The following is an 18,651-nucleotide window of genomic DNA, read 5'->3' as shown; positions in this document are numbered from 1 at the left end:
ATATTCCTATGTAAAACTTCGATCTCCCATTGTGGCCCCACCCTACCCCCGGGGGTCATGATTTTCACAACTATGAATGTACATTACCTGATGATGCTTTCACACAAGTTTCAGCTTTCCTGGCTGATTAGTTTCTGAGAAGAAGATTTTTAAAGATTTACTCGATATATTTATTTGTTAAACTTCGACCCCCCCCCCCCCCCCCCATTGTGGCCCTACCCTCAGGTGAGCTTAAAAGGTTAAGTTTACAATACAATAATTGTTAAAGTTGGTTTCTGGAAGAACAGACTTTGAAAATTTTCTTCATAAATATTGACAATTTTTTCACTTTTTTAATCTTTAGTTTTTAAGATCTGTGTACAAACATATAATTGTGAGCAAATCTCTGTATCTTGCTTATAAATCGAAGCGTAACACTCAAATATGGTTAGTAAATAGAAATTGTAAACAATTAAACACAAGAAACATGCACTATAACAAATAAAGAACACAATTTATTTTTTCGAAATGAATCATATATATACATGTATATACCTACATATTTCCGTCAGCGATATCAAACTCTATTTAAACTGAATAAACTCGAGAAAATGCCGAGCGACTCAACAAAACCTATTGCATTGTAATCTACCATTAGTGGCATTACGCAAAAGATAATGCCGAATTACCGATAGAATGAATTGTATTTCAGTACTTTTTTGATACATCAGATTTTGCTTAATTTGCGCAGGTAAACAGTTAACTGTTTGATTTACCGAAGTATCTGTTTGATTTGATACGTAAAAATCACGAAATACAGACGATAGTCTCCAAGTTACAAAGCATAAATAATGAAAACGAAACGAAAATCAGAACAAGCTAACACCAACGTCATGTGTGAAAACTGTCAACGCATTGAAATATTTAGCCTCAATTTACTTCACAAAATCGGCACCAATATATTTTGCATGTTTCAAAAATTTCTCTTCATACGCGAACTGTTGCATAACAAGCAAATTCATCATAGTCAGGTCGACCCTTTTTCGTATAATGTCATAGCTGCTTTAAACAAAGAGCCTCGTTTTAGAAGTATGGAATACGAGTCTTGGTAAAATGGGTATGCAAACCCGGGCCGTGGCAAAATAAAAGCCGGGGCAAATCGGCAATCGTCAATTCCAAATACGCATTATTTTGCGGCATATTTACAGCGAATACAAATATTACTGGTCCATCAAATATCCTGAAATTTTAATGAGATTGGCAGATTAATAACTGCCAATCTTTTGTTTTGCCCAGGCCAAGTCTTGCCTACCCATTTTACCGGATGCCGAACGCGAAGCTGAAACACGCCTTTCCTTTATTATTAATTTCGTAATAACTCAGATTTGAAACAGAATTAGACCTTAATTTTTGCAATTTATATTTTCCTTCCCATAAGGATAATTTATGCTAAACTACGTTGAATTGAAATCAGTAGTTCTTGAGAAGAAGATTTTTAAAAATGCACCCCCTTTTTCTACAGTTTCAAGGTTTTCAAGGTTTTGAATACAGATCGGACTTTTATTTCTGCAATGTATATTCGCCATCCCTTAAGGATGCTTTGTGCCAAATTTGGTTGAAATTGGATAAGCGGTTTTAGAGAAGAAGTTCAAAATGTAAAAAGTTTACAGACGGACGGACGGACAGACAGACGGACAGACGGACAGACGGACGACGGACAAAATGTGATCAGAATAGCTCACTTGAGCTTTCAGCTCAGGTGAGCTAAAAAACCTAAAAACACTTAACAAAAAAATTTCAAAAACCGGAATGAGATTAAGACTACAGGCTCTCAGAAAAAAGGAGGGTTCTTGATAAGCAAAAAAAAAAAACCCGGAAAAAGTGGTGTTCGGTTTTGGGCTGGCAGTAATATCCATATACTAGGAACAGCTTATACATTGTCAGATTTCAAACTCATATCAAAAGAGCTACACGTAATATTTCGACTTCAGTAGTACGTTTGTTATGTTTTAATATGCTTCGAGTTTTTTTTTTGGGGGGGGGGGGTTTAAGCTCATCAGAGCTGAAAGCTCAAGTGAGCTATTCTGATCACATTTTGTCCGTCGTCCGTCCGTCCGTCCGTCTGTAAACTTTTTCTTTTTTTTACATTTTGAACTTCTTCTCCAAAACCGCTCGGCCAATTTCAACCAAATTTGGCACAAATCATCCTTATGGTAAGGCGATCAAAAGCGGAGAAAACCTCGAAACTGTAGAAAAGGGGGGGGGTGCATTTTTAAAAATCTTCTTCTCAAGAACTACAGGGTCAAATTCGGCGCAATTTAAAATAAATAATCCTTATGGAAAGGAAATAATAATTTGCAAAACTTGTGTAGAAGCATCCTCAGGTAAGTGTAGATTAAAGTTTGTCCAAACCATGATCTCCGGGGGTACGGTGAGGCCAGAATTAATTGGGGATCAAATTTTTAGATAGAAATATATAGAGAAAAATCTGCTTCTCTAAAACCAGTTAGACAGAAAAGCTGTAACTTGTGTGAAAGCATCTTCAGGTAGTCTAGATTCAAATGTTTTTAAATCATCATTCCTGGAGGTAAGGTGGAGCCACAATGGGGATGGGGGGTTCGAAATTTTTACATAGGAATACATAGACAAAAATCTTCTCAACGAAAATCAGTAAGCCAGAAAAGCTGTGACTTGTGTGGAAGCATCCTCAGGTAGTGTAGATTCAAGTTTGTTGAAACCATGATCCCGGGGGTAGGCTGGGGCCACAGTGGGCGGGTCGAAATTTTACATAGGAATACATATAGCGAAAAATAAAATCTTTAAAAAATCTTCTTCTCAAAAACCAATTGGCCAGAAAAGCTGTAACTTGTGTGGAAGCATCCTCAGGTAGTGTTGATTCATTCTAGCTTGTTCAAACCACGATTTTAGGGTGTAGGGTGGGGCCACCATGGGGGTCGAATTTTTTCATAAGAATGTAAAGAGTAATATCTCCTTTTCGAAAATCAATTAAGCAGAAAGGTTTTACTTGAGTGGAAGCATCTTCAGGTTGAGTAATATATATAGAGAAAATAAATTTGATCATTTTCTAAAATACAATGTATAGTATTACTAATATGAACACATTTTGATATTTGTTGATTCTCAGTTGTTTAGACTGTGGCTATAGACGGTAGACCTGGATAATTCTTGGGCCACACAAGGGGTTCAAAGTTTGATGTAGGTTTATATTTATATGAACAGTTGTTTAACTAAATATTTTTTCAAGAATGGTAATGCTCAATATGTGATATAACTATGAAATCATCTAGTTACAAAAGGGGCTCAATATAAGAACATGGGTAGACAATTTTGAAAATCTTTTAACACAGGATCTGTTTTACTCATTCATTGTCCCGATATTTTGGATATGACTTCATGAACCTGATTTGGCCCATGGGCCTCTTGTTTTTATTGCAATGGATATCGATCAAGTCTCAGGAATGTTCATATCTTAATTTTCATAAGAGGAAATGTGATTTTATTTAGAATTTTTTTTTAGAAAAGGAGGAAGTTAGTAAGAGATATCGTACCCAGTTATCTAAATAGAAGTAAGCAGAATGGAGGAACTAAATGCTATAAAACAAACATGACATACATAGCTTGTTAACGGACTTCATGCGATAAAATTAAAAACGACCTTCATTTTCATTCTAAACAGCATATTGCTAATTTAGTGCTGAAACAGTCGATATATATAGATTTGTTTTGTCGAAATACATTGAATATGTATATATATACGAAAAGACGCTACCTTTTCCGACTACTTTTGCCTGTAAATGCTTATTTTCAAGCAGTTTTTCTTCAGAAAAACATAACCCACAGCCTTGGTCTCTCAACTGATTACTGACAAATAGAAAAAAGTAATTTTTAGAATATGTGGTTGATTTTTATAATAAAAAATCAAAATAAAATTAATATTTAAATCATATTTAATTTCATTGCAAAATGACGTCATTTCTGATTGTAACTTATTGACACAGATTCTTTATACGTCAACGTTTCTCAAATAAAAAATAAATCTAAAACAACCTGAGAAACATAAAACTATTGATTTTCATGCTTTATCTAAAAAAAAATGTCATAAGAAAATCGTTCCAATATGCATAATACGACGAGTTGGAACAACCATTTGGTAAAATACACTTTAAATCGGTGATTAGTACAAAACCCATAATACATGTAACGGATAAATATAAGGCCTAATGGTTAACCATCAAATCAATCAAAAATTCCGATACTATCATTCATAATTAGCAGAAATAGCTGTCTTTACAGGATAGCCTGGTGAAGTCAAGCAAAAACAAAATTAATTAAAAGAAAACATCGATATCTTTGGAAAGTTTGGTTTTGTAACAAGAAAAAAATATTATATTGATTCGCTTTTGGAATGCCATTTTGTAAGTTTTTTGATTTAACAATAAGAAATGCAGTCATGTATTTAACAATTCTTATTTACAACCACGTAAGAAATTGAGAGTTCATAAAATGACATGAACATATATTAGTAATCACGCATTTGAATATACAAGTCCATGCTAACAGAAATGCTGTACTTTAGTTATATCACCACTATAATGTTACCGTGAAAGTTAAGTGGTGATAACGAACAGTGTTCAAATTCAGAATTCCAAAGGAAAAAATACAAAACAGGAGCAGAGCAAACACGGACCTCTAAAAAAAATTAGAGGTAGGATCAGGTTCCATGGAGGAATGAACATCCTCTGCTGGCTGAGAATTAAAATTAACAAATTAAGTGCAGGCAATGCTACAAAAACGATGTTCCTGGCAAGATGCACTTTAAAGAATTTGCTCCTTGGCAGTATCGGCAATGTGGTTTTCATCCAAGATAAAATCCAAATCGATTTGTAATTAACTTAATTAATTGTACTTAATAAATTGGTAGCGTCGACTTGTACACCCAAATTCCTTCTGTAAAACAGATAATGCACGAACAGGAAAATTCACATTGAAAATAATCCGATTTCTTATCGCATTTTATGAATTTTTTCACTACTGCAAATTTCAGACAGCAAAAATTACTACGCACGAAAATGAAATTTAAAATCATAGATTTCTTCCTCGTTTTATTTTCTTCTAAATGATGTAACCAGAAAGGTGATTTCTTTCCTAAACTTCACATCAAAACCAATGTAAATAAATGGATTAACGATATGGTTAAATACATAAAACCTGGCAAAAAAGTGGTACAAATTCATGTGTACTGCCGTGTCCGCTATAGAAGGTTCCTTCAGAGCCATAGTCTGTGTTAACAAAGAAGGCAGAAACGAGATTATGTAAACAACAATTATACAGAAAACCGTCAAGCTCATATTGTGCTTCATCCGCGCCCGGGTAGAAGAACAAGATCCGCCCATCACCTCTCCTTCGTCGTTAACGGGAACTTCCTCCGGAAATGACGTCTCTTCCAGACGCGCGAACGAGTGATACACCCGCTTTAAGACGGGAATATACAGGCCTGCGGTGATAAAAATGTTCAGGAGTATCATGGCGAGCAGGAACCCAAAGTAACCTTTTTGGAAATTGTTTTTAGAACTGACATGACTGACAAAGCTACAGGTTGTTGTATTGTATGTTTTGTTACCGTAGTTCAGAGTCTGATTTGAAGTACCACTGGCATAAAAGGTTGGCAATCCATAGAATAAGGCCAACGCACTTACAATTAGAAGCGAGGCTCTTCTCATACCTCCGTTTAACTGTTTGGCGAAAGGGCGACATAGCATCATGTATCTTTGAAGTGCTATGACGAGTATCACGTGACCGGAAACTCCATTGTTGAAAATAACAAGAAAGGAGATGCATCGGCATAGTGCGTCGCTCGGATAATCGTACTGGTGCGAGTCCAGAAAGTGGAAAAATACAACGTTATTGACACATCCGGTGAAATCGACGACCGCCAGTACCGGTATGTAGTAACGATGAACCTGTCGCTTAATTCGAAAAATATACACCAGTAGAACGATGATGTTACCAAGGGCCCCTAGACTGGCGGCCATGTAGTAAGTGGCGGTTGTGGGGAACACTTTGTTGGCGTAATCATCGACCAGAGAGTCGAGATCGGCATCCATTTTAGTCCAAGCTTACATACAACCCTTTTTTATCAGCCTCGTTTACACATATTATTTTTTCTGTCAATCACTTGCTTTTTACATGTCCGATTTCAAAATGTGCTTAACTTCATAAACTTAAAACATTAAACACTTGGTATCAATTCCGGTGTCGAGGTATTTTGAATGCAAAACATCCACACTACGACCTTTAAGAACATTTTACACCGAGTAACAAACAATAGGTATCAAATTCAAAATTCTTGTCAATGGCGTTTTTTCACAAAAAGACTATGCCCTGAATTCGACACGCGAGTTTTTAAACTCGTTGACAGTAAAATATAGATCCAAGCGAAGTCAATTAACATAACTCTACATCACAATGAATGGAAGGAAGTTCCTCCTTGTGTTAACATCCACAGAGATGCCGATGCAGATTTCTCTTTTTATTTCTCTTCTCGGTTTCGTTTCTTCTCCTCTCGATAGTCAGAATGATAAAAACAAGCTGCACGTGTTATGTATAATTCATCAAAGAGCGGAATCTAAGCACCGATTTACTCTTTTTTTTTTACCTTTTTTTTCCTCAGAGGAAAAAACAACAAGCAAAATGTAAATACGGTTTGATAACAGCGCATAACAGGAAGAAATGCGGCGATTTCGAGAGAGAGAAATGTCGGTATAACGGTCAGGCTAGCAAGCTTTCGAGTATCAATGACATGTTTGATCAATATGGAATGTTAGCTTAAATGATGAATCCGTCCCGTGCAGTGGTCGTCATTTTTCTCACGATGCACTTGTTGCAGTGCATCTGTTTAAACAAAACCTTTTTTTTTGGTCTGGAGATAAAATCCGGGTTATATTGCAGAACTAGTCGGCAACAATAGTGTTTTATTAATTGTACATGTAGATAACTGAATATGACAACCCTTCAATGTGGCGCTTTCATGTCTCCGCAAAAGTTGTCGAACATGTTACAAACAATAGAAAACAGGCGGTTGTCAACGATATCCCGGACTTACTGAGTATATAGACACTCTGAATATGAGTGTAACTAAATGTAGGGCATTTTCTGGGATTTATTGCCCTTGGAAAAAATCAATTATTCGAGAGAGATGCTGATTTTGAGTTTCACACCTGTCGCTTGCATTGCAATAAGCCGTGGGGTTGAGGTGATGATAATCTATTACTTTATAATAAAATGCAAAGTTATTTTAACCCCCCCCCCCTTTTTTTTTACATGAAATGAAATCAATATTATTTGACTTGTGATTGACTAAAACAAATTCGGAGCAGAAATTTCAGTAAGTCGACAGCATGGCCGCGATTGATTATATGAACAATGTGAGTTAGTATTACAGCTAGAGCGCCGTTTGTAAAATATACATCAAAGCAAATATTTGAAGAGTCAATTCCGCTCATAATACACTTTATACAGGAAATCATATGAAAGGCCAACGAAACTCAGATAATAACAGTAACTTGGTTTATTTGAGCAAAATAAACCCAAATTATTTATTGCAATACATATTAATGCAGTTACCACTATATAACTGTTAGTAATAAATCGAAAATTTGGTATATTTATTGTAAAGTCTATACATGTAGTAACATGTGGTTTTTATGGAGAAATGAACATTTTTCAATAAAAGTGTGAGCAATACACAGTCCTCTTTAAAACGAAAGGGAGTGTCCCTAAAAAGTAGACATTTATGTTAAATAAAAACGGCAAATATAAGAAAGGTCATTTATTAACCCGGTAGAATTTCTGAGTATTTTACCTTTAACTTACTATTTTTACTTATATGTATATTTGCATTCAATGATGATAACAATACTATGAACGCAGAATATGCGAACGTCTGTAAATTGACCAAATTTTTTAACCTTTTTTTTTCTGGCATGGAGATCTCGACGAGATTACGTATCTACCACTTGATGTAAAGCGAGCAACTGTGTGGTATTTGAAATTCAGGAAGATAATTTTTAAACATAAATTAAAATCTTGCCTATTGACCTAAATCGGCGTAACTCAACACTAATATCCCTGTGGTGTTAAGTTACTCCGATTTAGAACTAAAGGCCATTGAAATCGTCTCCCTTGATCAAAATTAGGTCCCTCTTCCAGAATCAGTACACTATTTTGTTTCGCTTTTTAAGGTATAATGCGCGAATAACATTGACACTTTCATATGTTTATATAACTCAAATTATATTTACAACAAAACGGGACTGAAACGAACAAAATGTTCGCATATTAGGTTGTTGAATATTGAATCCGTTTTAGAAGCGATGCTGCTTTTTTCTGTGATGCTTCTCACTTTTGGAAAATACGAAAGAAAAAAAAAGAAAGAAGATACAGTTTACCCGTAAAAAAATCTTTAAATATCATGCAGTTTCTGAACAACATAACATACAACATCCTCTACTTATACAGAGAGTAGAACAGAGATACATAATTAAGTCAGAGAATCCAATTATTAAAACAGCTTAACACAATTAACAAAATGTCAAGTAAAGTTGTACAATTTCAATCTGGCACATTCTTGAAAACAGACAAGACAGATGAAGATAATGCAATACCCCGGGGTCACGCTGTATAGTTCACACAATGGTGTAAAACAATTCTTTAATTCATGAATATTTTAAAAGCGCCTTTGGCTTATAAAACATATATTTATCGCGACATTTAAGGTGGCTCACTACACCTTGACATAATTTCTCTAATCAGCAGAAAGTTACGTTATTGTGGAAAACAATATGAATGCAGAAAAGTTACAATAGTCAATCAAGCCAAAAAATAGGCAATTTTGAATTTAAAAAAATTTTCAAAAGATTTATTCAGTAAAATTCAGTAAATATAAATTGATTCTGGTTGTAACGCGGCACTTGATTGGATAGAAATTTATTTAAATTTGTATAAACTGGTTTGCTCGTCACAAGACACGTCACAATGCACCAACGTCAAACAAAGTACTAATTCGCTTGACGTAAGGTTTAAAATTTTGAACAGTTTAATATCTGTTTTTAAAAGTGAAACGCACTCAATTTGTACCGTAAATTACAAAAAATTAAATTATAAGGAATGTACTCAATATCTACCCAAGTTATACTCGTATAATCTGGGTTGTAGCGATTTACGCTTTATTATAATCCGCTTCACGGATTATAAAACGAAAAAAGCCCCAACCCAGGTTATACTCGCATAACTTGGGTAGACATTGAGTTCATTTCTTAAATGAACTAAAGGCCCAGGCGGTTTGCACTCGCGGTAAACTTTCAGTGCAAAAGTCCGATACTATAACCACTGAGATAAGTTGATAATCAAGGAAATCGACTGAACCGAGCAATTTAACCAAAAATTACATTTGTAACTGCCATCTTATGACGTTGCGTCTTAAAAACAAAATTTCTTAATGTAGTGAGCTACCTTAAAAAAATTAAAATACATGCAGCATATTTGGCATGTATACGTAAAAGAACTCAAATAACAAACATGCAGAACTCAAATATAAAATTTCTGTTGCTGAACTCATGGCCATAAACTGACTCTCTAATATTGGTGATCATTTAGAAACCAAAGGTCAAAGATACATTAACAAGCTGTGGCAGTCGTTTTATAATGGCGGAAAAGACCCATTTACTTGCATCCATCATCAAAATTGTCAAAAATTGTTACAATGAAATGGACGATTTCTATAAAATGATCGTGATTCACATAATCATCACATATCGAAATAATACTGTAGAACAGAGCCCAAATCATACATTTATCTGGTTTCGTGATCTATATAATACATAACTTTCCGGATTGTTTCAGGCTTTGTGACAAAGTTTTGTGTAATAATACTTGAAGGCTTTTAACACAATATTGTATTCATTGTGAGCAACGGCTCTTGCCCTTATAATATAACTTCCCTACTCGTGATAGGCCATCTAATATCCTGCTTTAACATATAATTTATGGTACATTGATCTTAAACTTGATTCCATGTACAGTTGCTATAATTTCATATTCTAAATATTATAAATGTATCGTAGTTAGCCTGTTTAAAACGTTGCAGATCTGACACAAACTTGTTATCCATCAATGTCTACATTATCTTTATCTTAAGGCAAACTTACATAACTTTTCTAGCTGCTTTGAAGCAGATCTAATTATGATGAAACTAATATTTTACGTACATCTGGATAAAAATCTGTAATAATCGAAGGAGGCACTGTGAAGTGGAAATATTATCGATATTACTCATATAGAGCAAAAAGAATAATGAATACTCAGACAAAAACTAAACAGAAGTAAGTGTTACCAATGTTTAGTACGTCATAATGAAGCTGGATCTTTCAAACATAGAGATGTCATAATTATCACAGCTGCCAGTCTGAGTTAACTCAAACAGCATATCAAACGAATATCAACATAGCGCCTGTTCTGACACGGGAATAAGACAGCTGCTTTGAATATTTCGTAATTAACTCAATGGAAGGATGAAACAAATAAAAAAATTGGAATTTCGTCTGCCTATGTAATGTTAACCTCATAAACAAACACAGCACCAGTTTTTGAGTACTCTGCGGAATTTCACATCGAAACAGATATAGATGAATGGGTTTAAAACGTGGTTAAAGAGGTAAAATCTCAGAAAGAAGTAGTACAGGTTAAAATGTATCATTGTGTCCGTGATCTCTGGCTCCCCGAGGGCTAAAGTCTGAGTAACGAGTGATGGGAGAAACGAACACATGTATACGATAATGATCACTAATAATGTCACACTCATGTTATTTTTCATCCGCGCCTGTGCAATGGTACAATTGTCCCCGTGGTCAGCCTCAGCGTCATCAGCGCTTTGGTTCACGGACGGCGTCTCACAATCCACTTCCGCTTTGAACGTGTTTTGACTCATGAATGACATTCTTTTGAGGCGTGAGAAAGTATGGTATATTTTCCGAATCACTGGGAGATACAGACATCCCGTAACAATAATGTTTAACAGAATAAGCGCTAAAAGGACCCCGAAATACACGTGTCGGAAAAACGTTTGGGACTCGGTACTGCCCATGTTACTGCTGTATGTACAACTTGCCGTGGTGACATTCACACCATTGTACGACATGATCGTCTCAAGCTTACCGCTCGAGAATAAGACAGGGGAGGCATAAAGCAGTGACAGCAGGCATATAACGACAATAGCCAGGCGTCGTAGTGGCCTGTTTAACTGACGACCAAACGGCCGACATAAAATCAAGTATCTCTGTAGGGCGATCACGAGTATGATGTGTCCGGAAACTCCGTTATTGAAAATCACCATAAACGAAAGAAGCCGGCACAAAATATCACTCGGGTAGATGAACTGGGTGGCGTCGTCTAAGTGAAAGTAGACGGCGTTCGTCACGCAGCCAATCAGATCGACACAGGCCAGGATGGGGATGAAGTACCTGTTGTCCTGTTTTTTCATACGAAAACAATACACTAGAATGACACTGATATTTCCCAATCCGCCCAGGGCGGCCACTATAATGTATATAACTGTCGTCGGCCGCACCTTTTGTGCATATTCCTCGTTCAGACTTTCAAGATCGTACATTTTCCTCTTGGAATTCACCTCCATAGAACATCTCACTGGTGGTGAACGGTATCGTCTGCGCGCGAGAGAGGAATTTCACGAGGAAATAATAATTTTTCTCCCGCGTGTAAGTTACACCGGAACCAACTGAGTAGCTGCACTCACAACATTCCCTCTCGTGAGAACACTGCGCTTTCTGACACTTAGGGAGAGAAAAAGCTGTCCCGTGTTTATTTTTGTAAACGATTTAGCTACATGTAAGGTCCTCCCATATAGAACGACGCAGGGCTATTTAAAATGATTATTGTGGCGAAACGGTGATAAAAATAGCGATCTGTGTTGACCTTAAACAAGGTCGTAAGATTAAACAAAAAAATGTTATCTCTGGGAGATCGTATTACATGCAAGTTCACGTAAGAAAAAATGTCGGGATTTCCTGAGCAAGTAAATTTAATCCTCAAAGGAAAAGTGGAAGCTCTGGAAATAAAATCGATTCGTCATAGAACTTTGATGGCTAATTATTTCGTTATTGATCTTGTTTGCAAAATATTTAAATACTTGGTGTATTGATTTTCCTTTTTTTTTTGTGTCAACGTCCTGGGACAGGAAGGTGAAGTTTAACCTTTAAACTGAAATTTAAAAAAATCGAAACCAAGATGAAATAGAAAAGAACGGAAAATAAACAATCAGGCACATAACATCGTTTTTGAATGTGGGGAGGGGGCCACTCAGCCAAAAAATCTTGACATTTCTTTAAGAAAAAAGGCAATCCGGGGGTGGGAGGGGGGGGTAGCGTAAAGTTCCTATAATTTAAATTTCCTAAATAAAAATTGCCTTCCTTTAACTTCAATCTTTACATGCTTCCAAAACAATGTCATGTAATTTAATTTTATTTGTCAACAAATTTTTTTTTTTGCTTTATTGCCTCACTCTCCACGCGCCTGCAATATAAAAAAAATATCTGATGAATAGATCATTTGTTCTACTATCAAAATTCATAATATACATTTACGCACATTAACAGTAAAACACACACATCTTTAACTGTGCAATTTGAACACGTAGATATCATTATAAGCATGCCCTCTTTAATACTCTGATGCACTCTAAATGAATTCTTAATTTATCAGTTTATCGAAACACTGTAACAGCTAATTTCAGTTTGAAGCATAGGATGTCCTTGCCGTTTTAAGTACATAAGAAGTAAACACTTGATGATTTTTCCTTACACCCCCTGAACGCGGCTTTTCAAATAAACAAATCTCACGCGCGTTTCCCACAGATACTGTAGTCTCTTTTTCCGATTCACATACGACGCAATCTATTAATTAACAATCTAACAATTTACGAATTGTTGTTTGATTCACTGTGTGTTTCCCGTTCATTTCGATTTTAATATTTTTCCTGAATATACAAATCTACTATCATTTCCTGTACGCCCTTGTCTGACTTCCTGACTCAGAAAATAATATTTAATAATAACAATATAAATATATATATCCGTAACGTTTTCCTGTAATCGTATAAAAGGGAAAATGGTCGTGTATGTACGTGTGTTTATTCTACATGTAACTTTAAATTCTGAGACAAGCGCGTGTTTGTGTATTACATGTACTTGAATGACAAGCTTATTGTTAAAGCTTATTGCAAATGTTAATTTAAACTCAAAGAACACACGTGTTGTTTAAATAATTATTTGCTTTGTAAGCTAATTCTGTCCTGATACATATTTTCTTTTTAAAAAAACAAACAATCATTTAGACTACGGGGAGGGGGGGGTGCTTTTTTTTCTTTTCTTTTTTTTTTGGGGGGGGGGGTGTTTTTTAAAACTAAATTGTTATTGAACACTGATATATATTTAAGTATTAAATTACTGGTTTTAGACATAATGTGTAAACTACCGACACGTACACTTTTCTCTGGCAAAATGTTTAATGATTTATCACCACAAAAGTCTCTAAAAATCGATCTGTATGAATAAATATGAAATATAAGAATGGTTGTAGAAGGTTAGGATATCCTAACTTAAGATGTTCCTAAGTTACCGTCGAGCTACATCTTAAGGCGTGTCATAAGTTGATCTTAGGGTGTTCCTAACTTTTTTCCTAAGTCATATCTTAGGAGCACACTTAGGTCATATCTTAGGAAAGTATAGTGAACATGCCTGCTGAAAAAAGTGTGGCCATTACATGAATATAAGAAATTTCATTATCAAATTTATAAATGATATTTTCTAAACTTTAGATTGCGATCTTTATCTTTATATGTTAATTAATGTTATGGTAATTATTTATCACTGCAGCCCGGATGACCAGGCTACGCTATACACATATGCTCATGTTGAATTTGAATTCTTTTAACGTAAATAATAAAGGTATGTACATGCAAATTCTGGTTTAAAAATATATAAATATTTATATTGTGTAATATAAATTGTTTCCGTTTATTTTTATGTACATTACGAAATACAAGCAATCATCTCTTTTTTTCAGTAGGTCATATTTTGATAGACGAAAAATATGCACGCTTATGCTGAAGATTCTGAATTTATATTCTTTGGAAAATTAATCACATGGTTTGATAGGTTTCTGTTTATTTCCGAAATCCTTCCGAAAAATCTATTTGCCTAAAGCATAAAATATCATCTCGCTTTGCTTATATATCTTACCTCCTGCCAAATTGTAAGGAATTAATATTCATTGGTTAATCTAATAATCGGTCTATAACGATGAACTATATTTGTGGAACAAAGCTATAGAGTAATATGAAGTGCATGACATTCGTCATAAGAATACTTTTTATGGCGGCGCAATCACTTACAAACACGTCTTCCTGGGATGAAACAAGAGTTCTTTGAATTCGTCATAATCTTAAGTACAAATACGTTTCTGTGAAGTGTTTTCAAGTAAAGCATTAAAGCATTGAGGAAAAACTTCCTGTATTACTGTTGCTTGTTTATATTACAATGAGCTTGTTTTTTTAAATTTAGTTTTTTATTAACTTCCTGACGATAATAAAAGAGCTTTTACAGTTTTAAACAAAAGTGGCAGGGTTTTTATCTTTTCAAAGGCTTTAAGATTTTCGCGCATAACATACATACAATGTCATGTATATACTATTTGTTTTTTTTTTAAAATCATGACGATGGTTTTGGTGGGTAGGGTTAAGTCAATACATAAGGAGGAGTGGCAAAAAAATTATCCTTCAGATCTACCTTCAAATCTTAGAGATAATTTCTTTAGCTATAAAAATGTTTTCTAATTAAGAAAAATCCAAACATATATAAAGAGATATTTTTCTCAGGGAGATAAACATAATCTCAAAATGGCCGCGACCATTCAGCTCTATTGATATTCCCTCTGTTTTCACTAAAACTGCCTTGTTGAATAGCTTACCCAACTAACAGTGACCAGACTATTAGCAAAGTGTGCATTTTTAAGGTTTGTATAATTATCTGATAATTTCCATCATTTCACAGAAAAGAAATGGAAGTTGATAATTTTTAAATCATATTTATAGATGCCATGTAATTACAAAGTAAATTATTATTCAAACACTGATTTTATATTTGAATTGAAGTCTAGAATTTGACAAAGCGCCTTGCATTTCCATTAGCAACCTGTTGTTATAACTGAATCAGCTGCAACATAAAATACGTTCATTCCAAAAAATAAAAGACTCAAAACAAAGTTTTGTTATACATTTTGTTAATATTCTGTTAAAATAATAACTTGTCACGTAAAATTTGAAGAGTTACAGTCCGCAATCTCCTTGCCCCCTAATATTATATCCTGCTTCAAACATGATTGTTACTAAAAATGAAATTTGACGATAACGAACAATCTGAAATTCAAACAAAACACCTACTATTTCAGATAGCGTAACATTTGTAGCAACAGTTTTCAAACGATTCTATATAAATGTACAATTATACAAAGGAATGATACATATTATCTCCATTTTTATCTGTGAGAGTCATTTTTCTTATCACAAAGGCAGTGAACATTTAGCGCCTTAGAATATAATTTTGAATTTATCAAGTCATAAACTACCCTGATAGTGAGATTATTGTCCATAGCTATAAATTATAAAAGCACAATCAAAAACTTATAAAAATAAAATCAGCATAATACCAGCAATGTTTTTTTCCTGACATATGTCAAGATAATGTCATCTCTGTGTACTGTCATTGGTATTCTTGGTAATATTTTAGAGATCAGCACTAATTTCAACACCGTATTTTTCTTTCCCTTTTCCTGTTTTGATTGCTTTTAATCTTATGTCGGTTTCTAATTATTGTTTACCAAATAATGCCCCCTCCTTGCTTGCATTGAGTACTTTCGGCTTGTTCCACAACAGAACTTCCGAAGTTCTTTCCGGAACTTGGTGTCGTAGAACCAGTAGATGTACGGGTTAGCGATATGGTTAAGCAGATTGAAGCGGAGGCAAAAGAAATAGATGTTAAGGCGGTACCCCGTAACGTGAATCCTAGTCGCAAAGCTGTGGATTTGGGTGACTAATGACGTCAGATACGAAACTACGTAGACAATTATTATCACCATGAACATGACGCTGATTTTTTTGCGCGCCTTCTGTTCACGACTAGTTTCGGGAGTGGCCGGAAGTGAACGCTCGCTGCTGCAGCTTGGTCGCGAACTTGACCCTTGTCGAGGAATTTCCGACATGATGATCTTTTCGACACTTGAGCTTTGCGTGTCCCTGGAGGTAACTCGGGTGTCTCCATCCACAACGCGACTCGCTCTGTAGCTGGGTCCATTGAACGGTGAGAGTGTTCGATAGATCGTTTTGGTCACGGGGATATATAAACCGGATGTTACGATAATGTTAATAAACGAGATAAGCAGCAACGTTCCGAAGTAGGGAACCATCACACCAGATCCATGCGAACCGTCGTCGAAATGACAAATGGACACTGAGATGTTCCGAGTTTCATTTCCTGTATTTAGTTTTTCTGTTGTTTGGTAAAGTCCTCCAAATTTCAAGACAGGAGCTGCATATCCAGATGAGAAAAGAAATATGATTCCAACAGCTAATCTGCAGTACCATAGTGTCAGCTGCTGACCAAACGGACGGCAAATCATGAGGTACCTCTGAAGGGCGATTGTTAAAATCAAGTGGGCGGAAAATCCGCCGGACATTATCATCAGAAATGAAGTGGTTTTGCACAGGTGGATGCTTGGGTAGACGAATCGCATGGTGTTGTCCAGGTGGAATTGGGTCACGTTGGAAAGACATCCTATGAGGTCCACCAGGGCGAGGATAGGGATGAAGTACCTTGTCCCGCTTTTATCAGCTATATATCTGGAATACATCACTAGGACAATGGTATTACCAAATACTCCAAACGCTAACTCAATCAAGTGAGTTACTGTATTTGGAAGAAGTTGCTCCGAATACTCTTCCGACAAGCGGACCTTGTCTTCTATGCTAGTACTCGCCATGTTGTTGTGCGCCCTGGTTTGCTTTGTGTCTCAAAATGAGTCAAACGGTGGTTATAAGGAAATTCACTCATAGTCTCTTCTTTATAAGAGTATATGGTAACTAGAGATAACAGAGAAAACTTAGCATCGACAAGAGCATACTCAACATCTTCAAATACCCCTTACCAGGAAGCTGGTTGTGTTTTTAGGACGTTTTGTTTCGTTAAGTCGTGCTTTAGATCCGTCCTGCGAACAAATAATGTAGTATACCACTCTCTTAACATACCGGTATTGACCGTAAAGTGGCAGTGATCTTCGAGACCACATTTTCTCCTTAACAGACAAAATATAAATTTCAATTGTATATTGTTTATTTTGTTTGATGTTAAAAGGATTAGAAAAAGTATAAAGCTTTTAATTACAAATGACATCATCATTTTAATATATTTATTTGCTCCCTCTATATATTAAAAATCAATCAGCTTTTTATCTAATACCTTTTCCATACGCATCTATCATTGTTTTACACATACATATTTTAGATTGTTAGCCAAAAAGTCTTTTTGTAAATGTTATTTTGATTTTCTACGCTTTAAAATTTTCCGAAGCGTATTGTGACTGTGAAGTGAGATGAATTATATAGCGGCAAGCACCGTAAGCTCTAACGGCAACGCCTGGGCGAAAAGAAATTTCTAATTAGTGCTACCTTTTACATACTCAAAATTCTTGTCATCAGATTCGTACCCTCAATCCCGTGTAAATTGCAAATGGCTACTCATAATCTCACGAGAATAGGTAAAATATATTTTAAGAAGGTCATGGCTTGAAGAAAAAAACCCGATTGAAACACTCTGCCGATTGTAAAAAAAAATGGCTTGCATTTATTTATTTAACATTATTTTCTTGGTTGATTGTTCGGAGCATTGTTACTTTGAAGGAAACGGAAACTGTCGAATGATGTCTGCTCTACTAACGTGGCGCCCTCCAGATCACCACGCTGTTAAACATAACTGTTAATGCATGTAAATGGGACGTAATATATTTAATTTTTATTCACGTTGATGCATTCATTTGGTAAATTACGCTTACAAATAATAATTATCTACCCATGTGTATTTATAATTCAATTTATGCTGCGCTCGCCCAAAGTCGCAACGTAAAACTTTTTTTGAAGTCAATGAAATAGTACACAGTGCATTTCACACGTTAATGAAGATTACCTAATGCTACTGCTAAATAAATACATATGTAGAAAAGTATTTTGTATTAACGTTTCAGTATTTCGATTGTTTGTATTTATTTTTGATAAATGTGCTTAATAGCAAAGAACCGTCTTTTTGAAATAAATATATCTTGACTAGTATCCAACAACGAAGAATGTGATTGTGTTTTTTAGATGGCGATGGTAGAAATTTAGAAAAATTGATATGCATGAAGCAAAAATTACAGGTTAACATATTTGTATCTTGTAATTTGAATATGAAGACTGAATACAACCAATAGGATAAAATTACAGGTTGTAGAAATAAATTTCATTTTAAAAACGTATGATAGTTCGACGTATTT

General features: G+C 35.1%; 2 protein-coding genes across 2 annotated transcripts; both read right to left on the bottom strand.

Annotated features, from left to right (window-relative positions):
• Positions 1 to 10,618: 10,618 nt before the first annotated feature.
• Positions 10,619 to 11,689, bottom strand: LOC117688398 (mesotocin receptor). The gene has a single exon (XM_034466450.2). It carries the CDS (start codon positions 11,687 to 11,689, stop codon positions 10,619 to 10,621), a length of 1,071 nt encoding a protein of 356 aa, XP_034322341.2.
• A 4,244-nt stretch (positions 11,690 to 15,933) lies between these two features.
• LOC105348812 (phe13-bombesin receptor) lies at positions 15,934 to 17,106 on the bottom strand. The gene has a single exon (XM_011458377.3). It carries the CDS (start codon positions 17,104 to 17,106, stop codon positions 15,934 to 15,936), a length of 1,173 nt encoding a protein of 390 aa, XP_011456679.3.
• Between the last annotated feature and the right edge of the window lie 1,545 nt (positions 17,107 to 18,651).

Source organism: Magallana gigas, chromosome 1 (assembly GCF_963853765.1).
Source record: "Magallana gigas chromosome 1, xbMagGiga1.1, whole genome shotgun sequence".
In the NCBI taxonomy this organism is placed as follows: Eukaryota; Metazoa; Mollusca; class Bivalvia; order Ostreida; family Ostreidae; genus Magallana; species Magallana gigas.
This window is presented reverse-complemented; position numbering and strand designations above follow the sequence as displayed.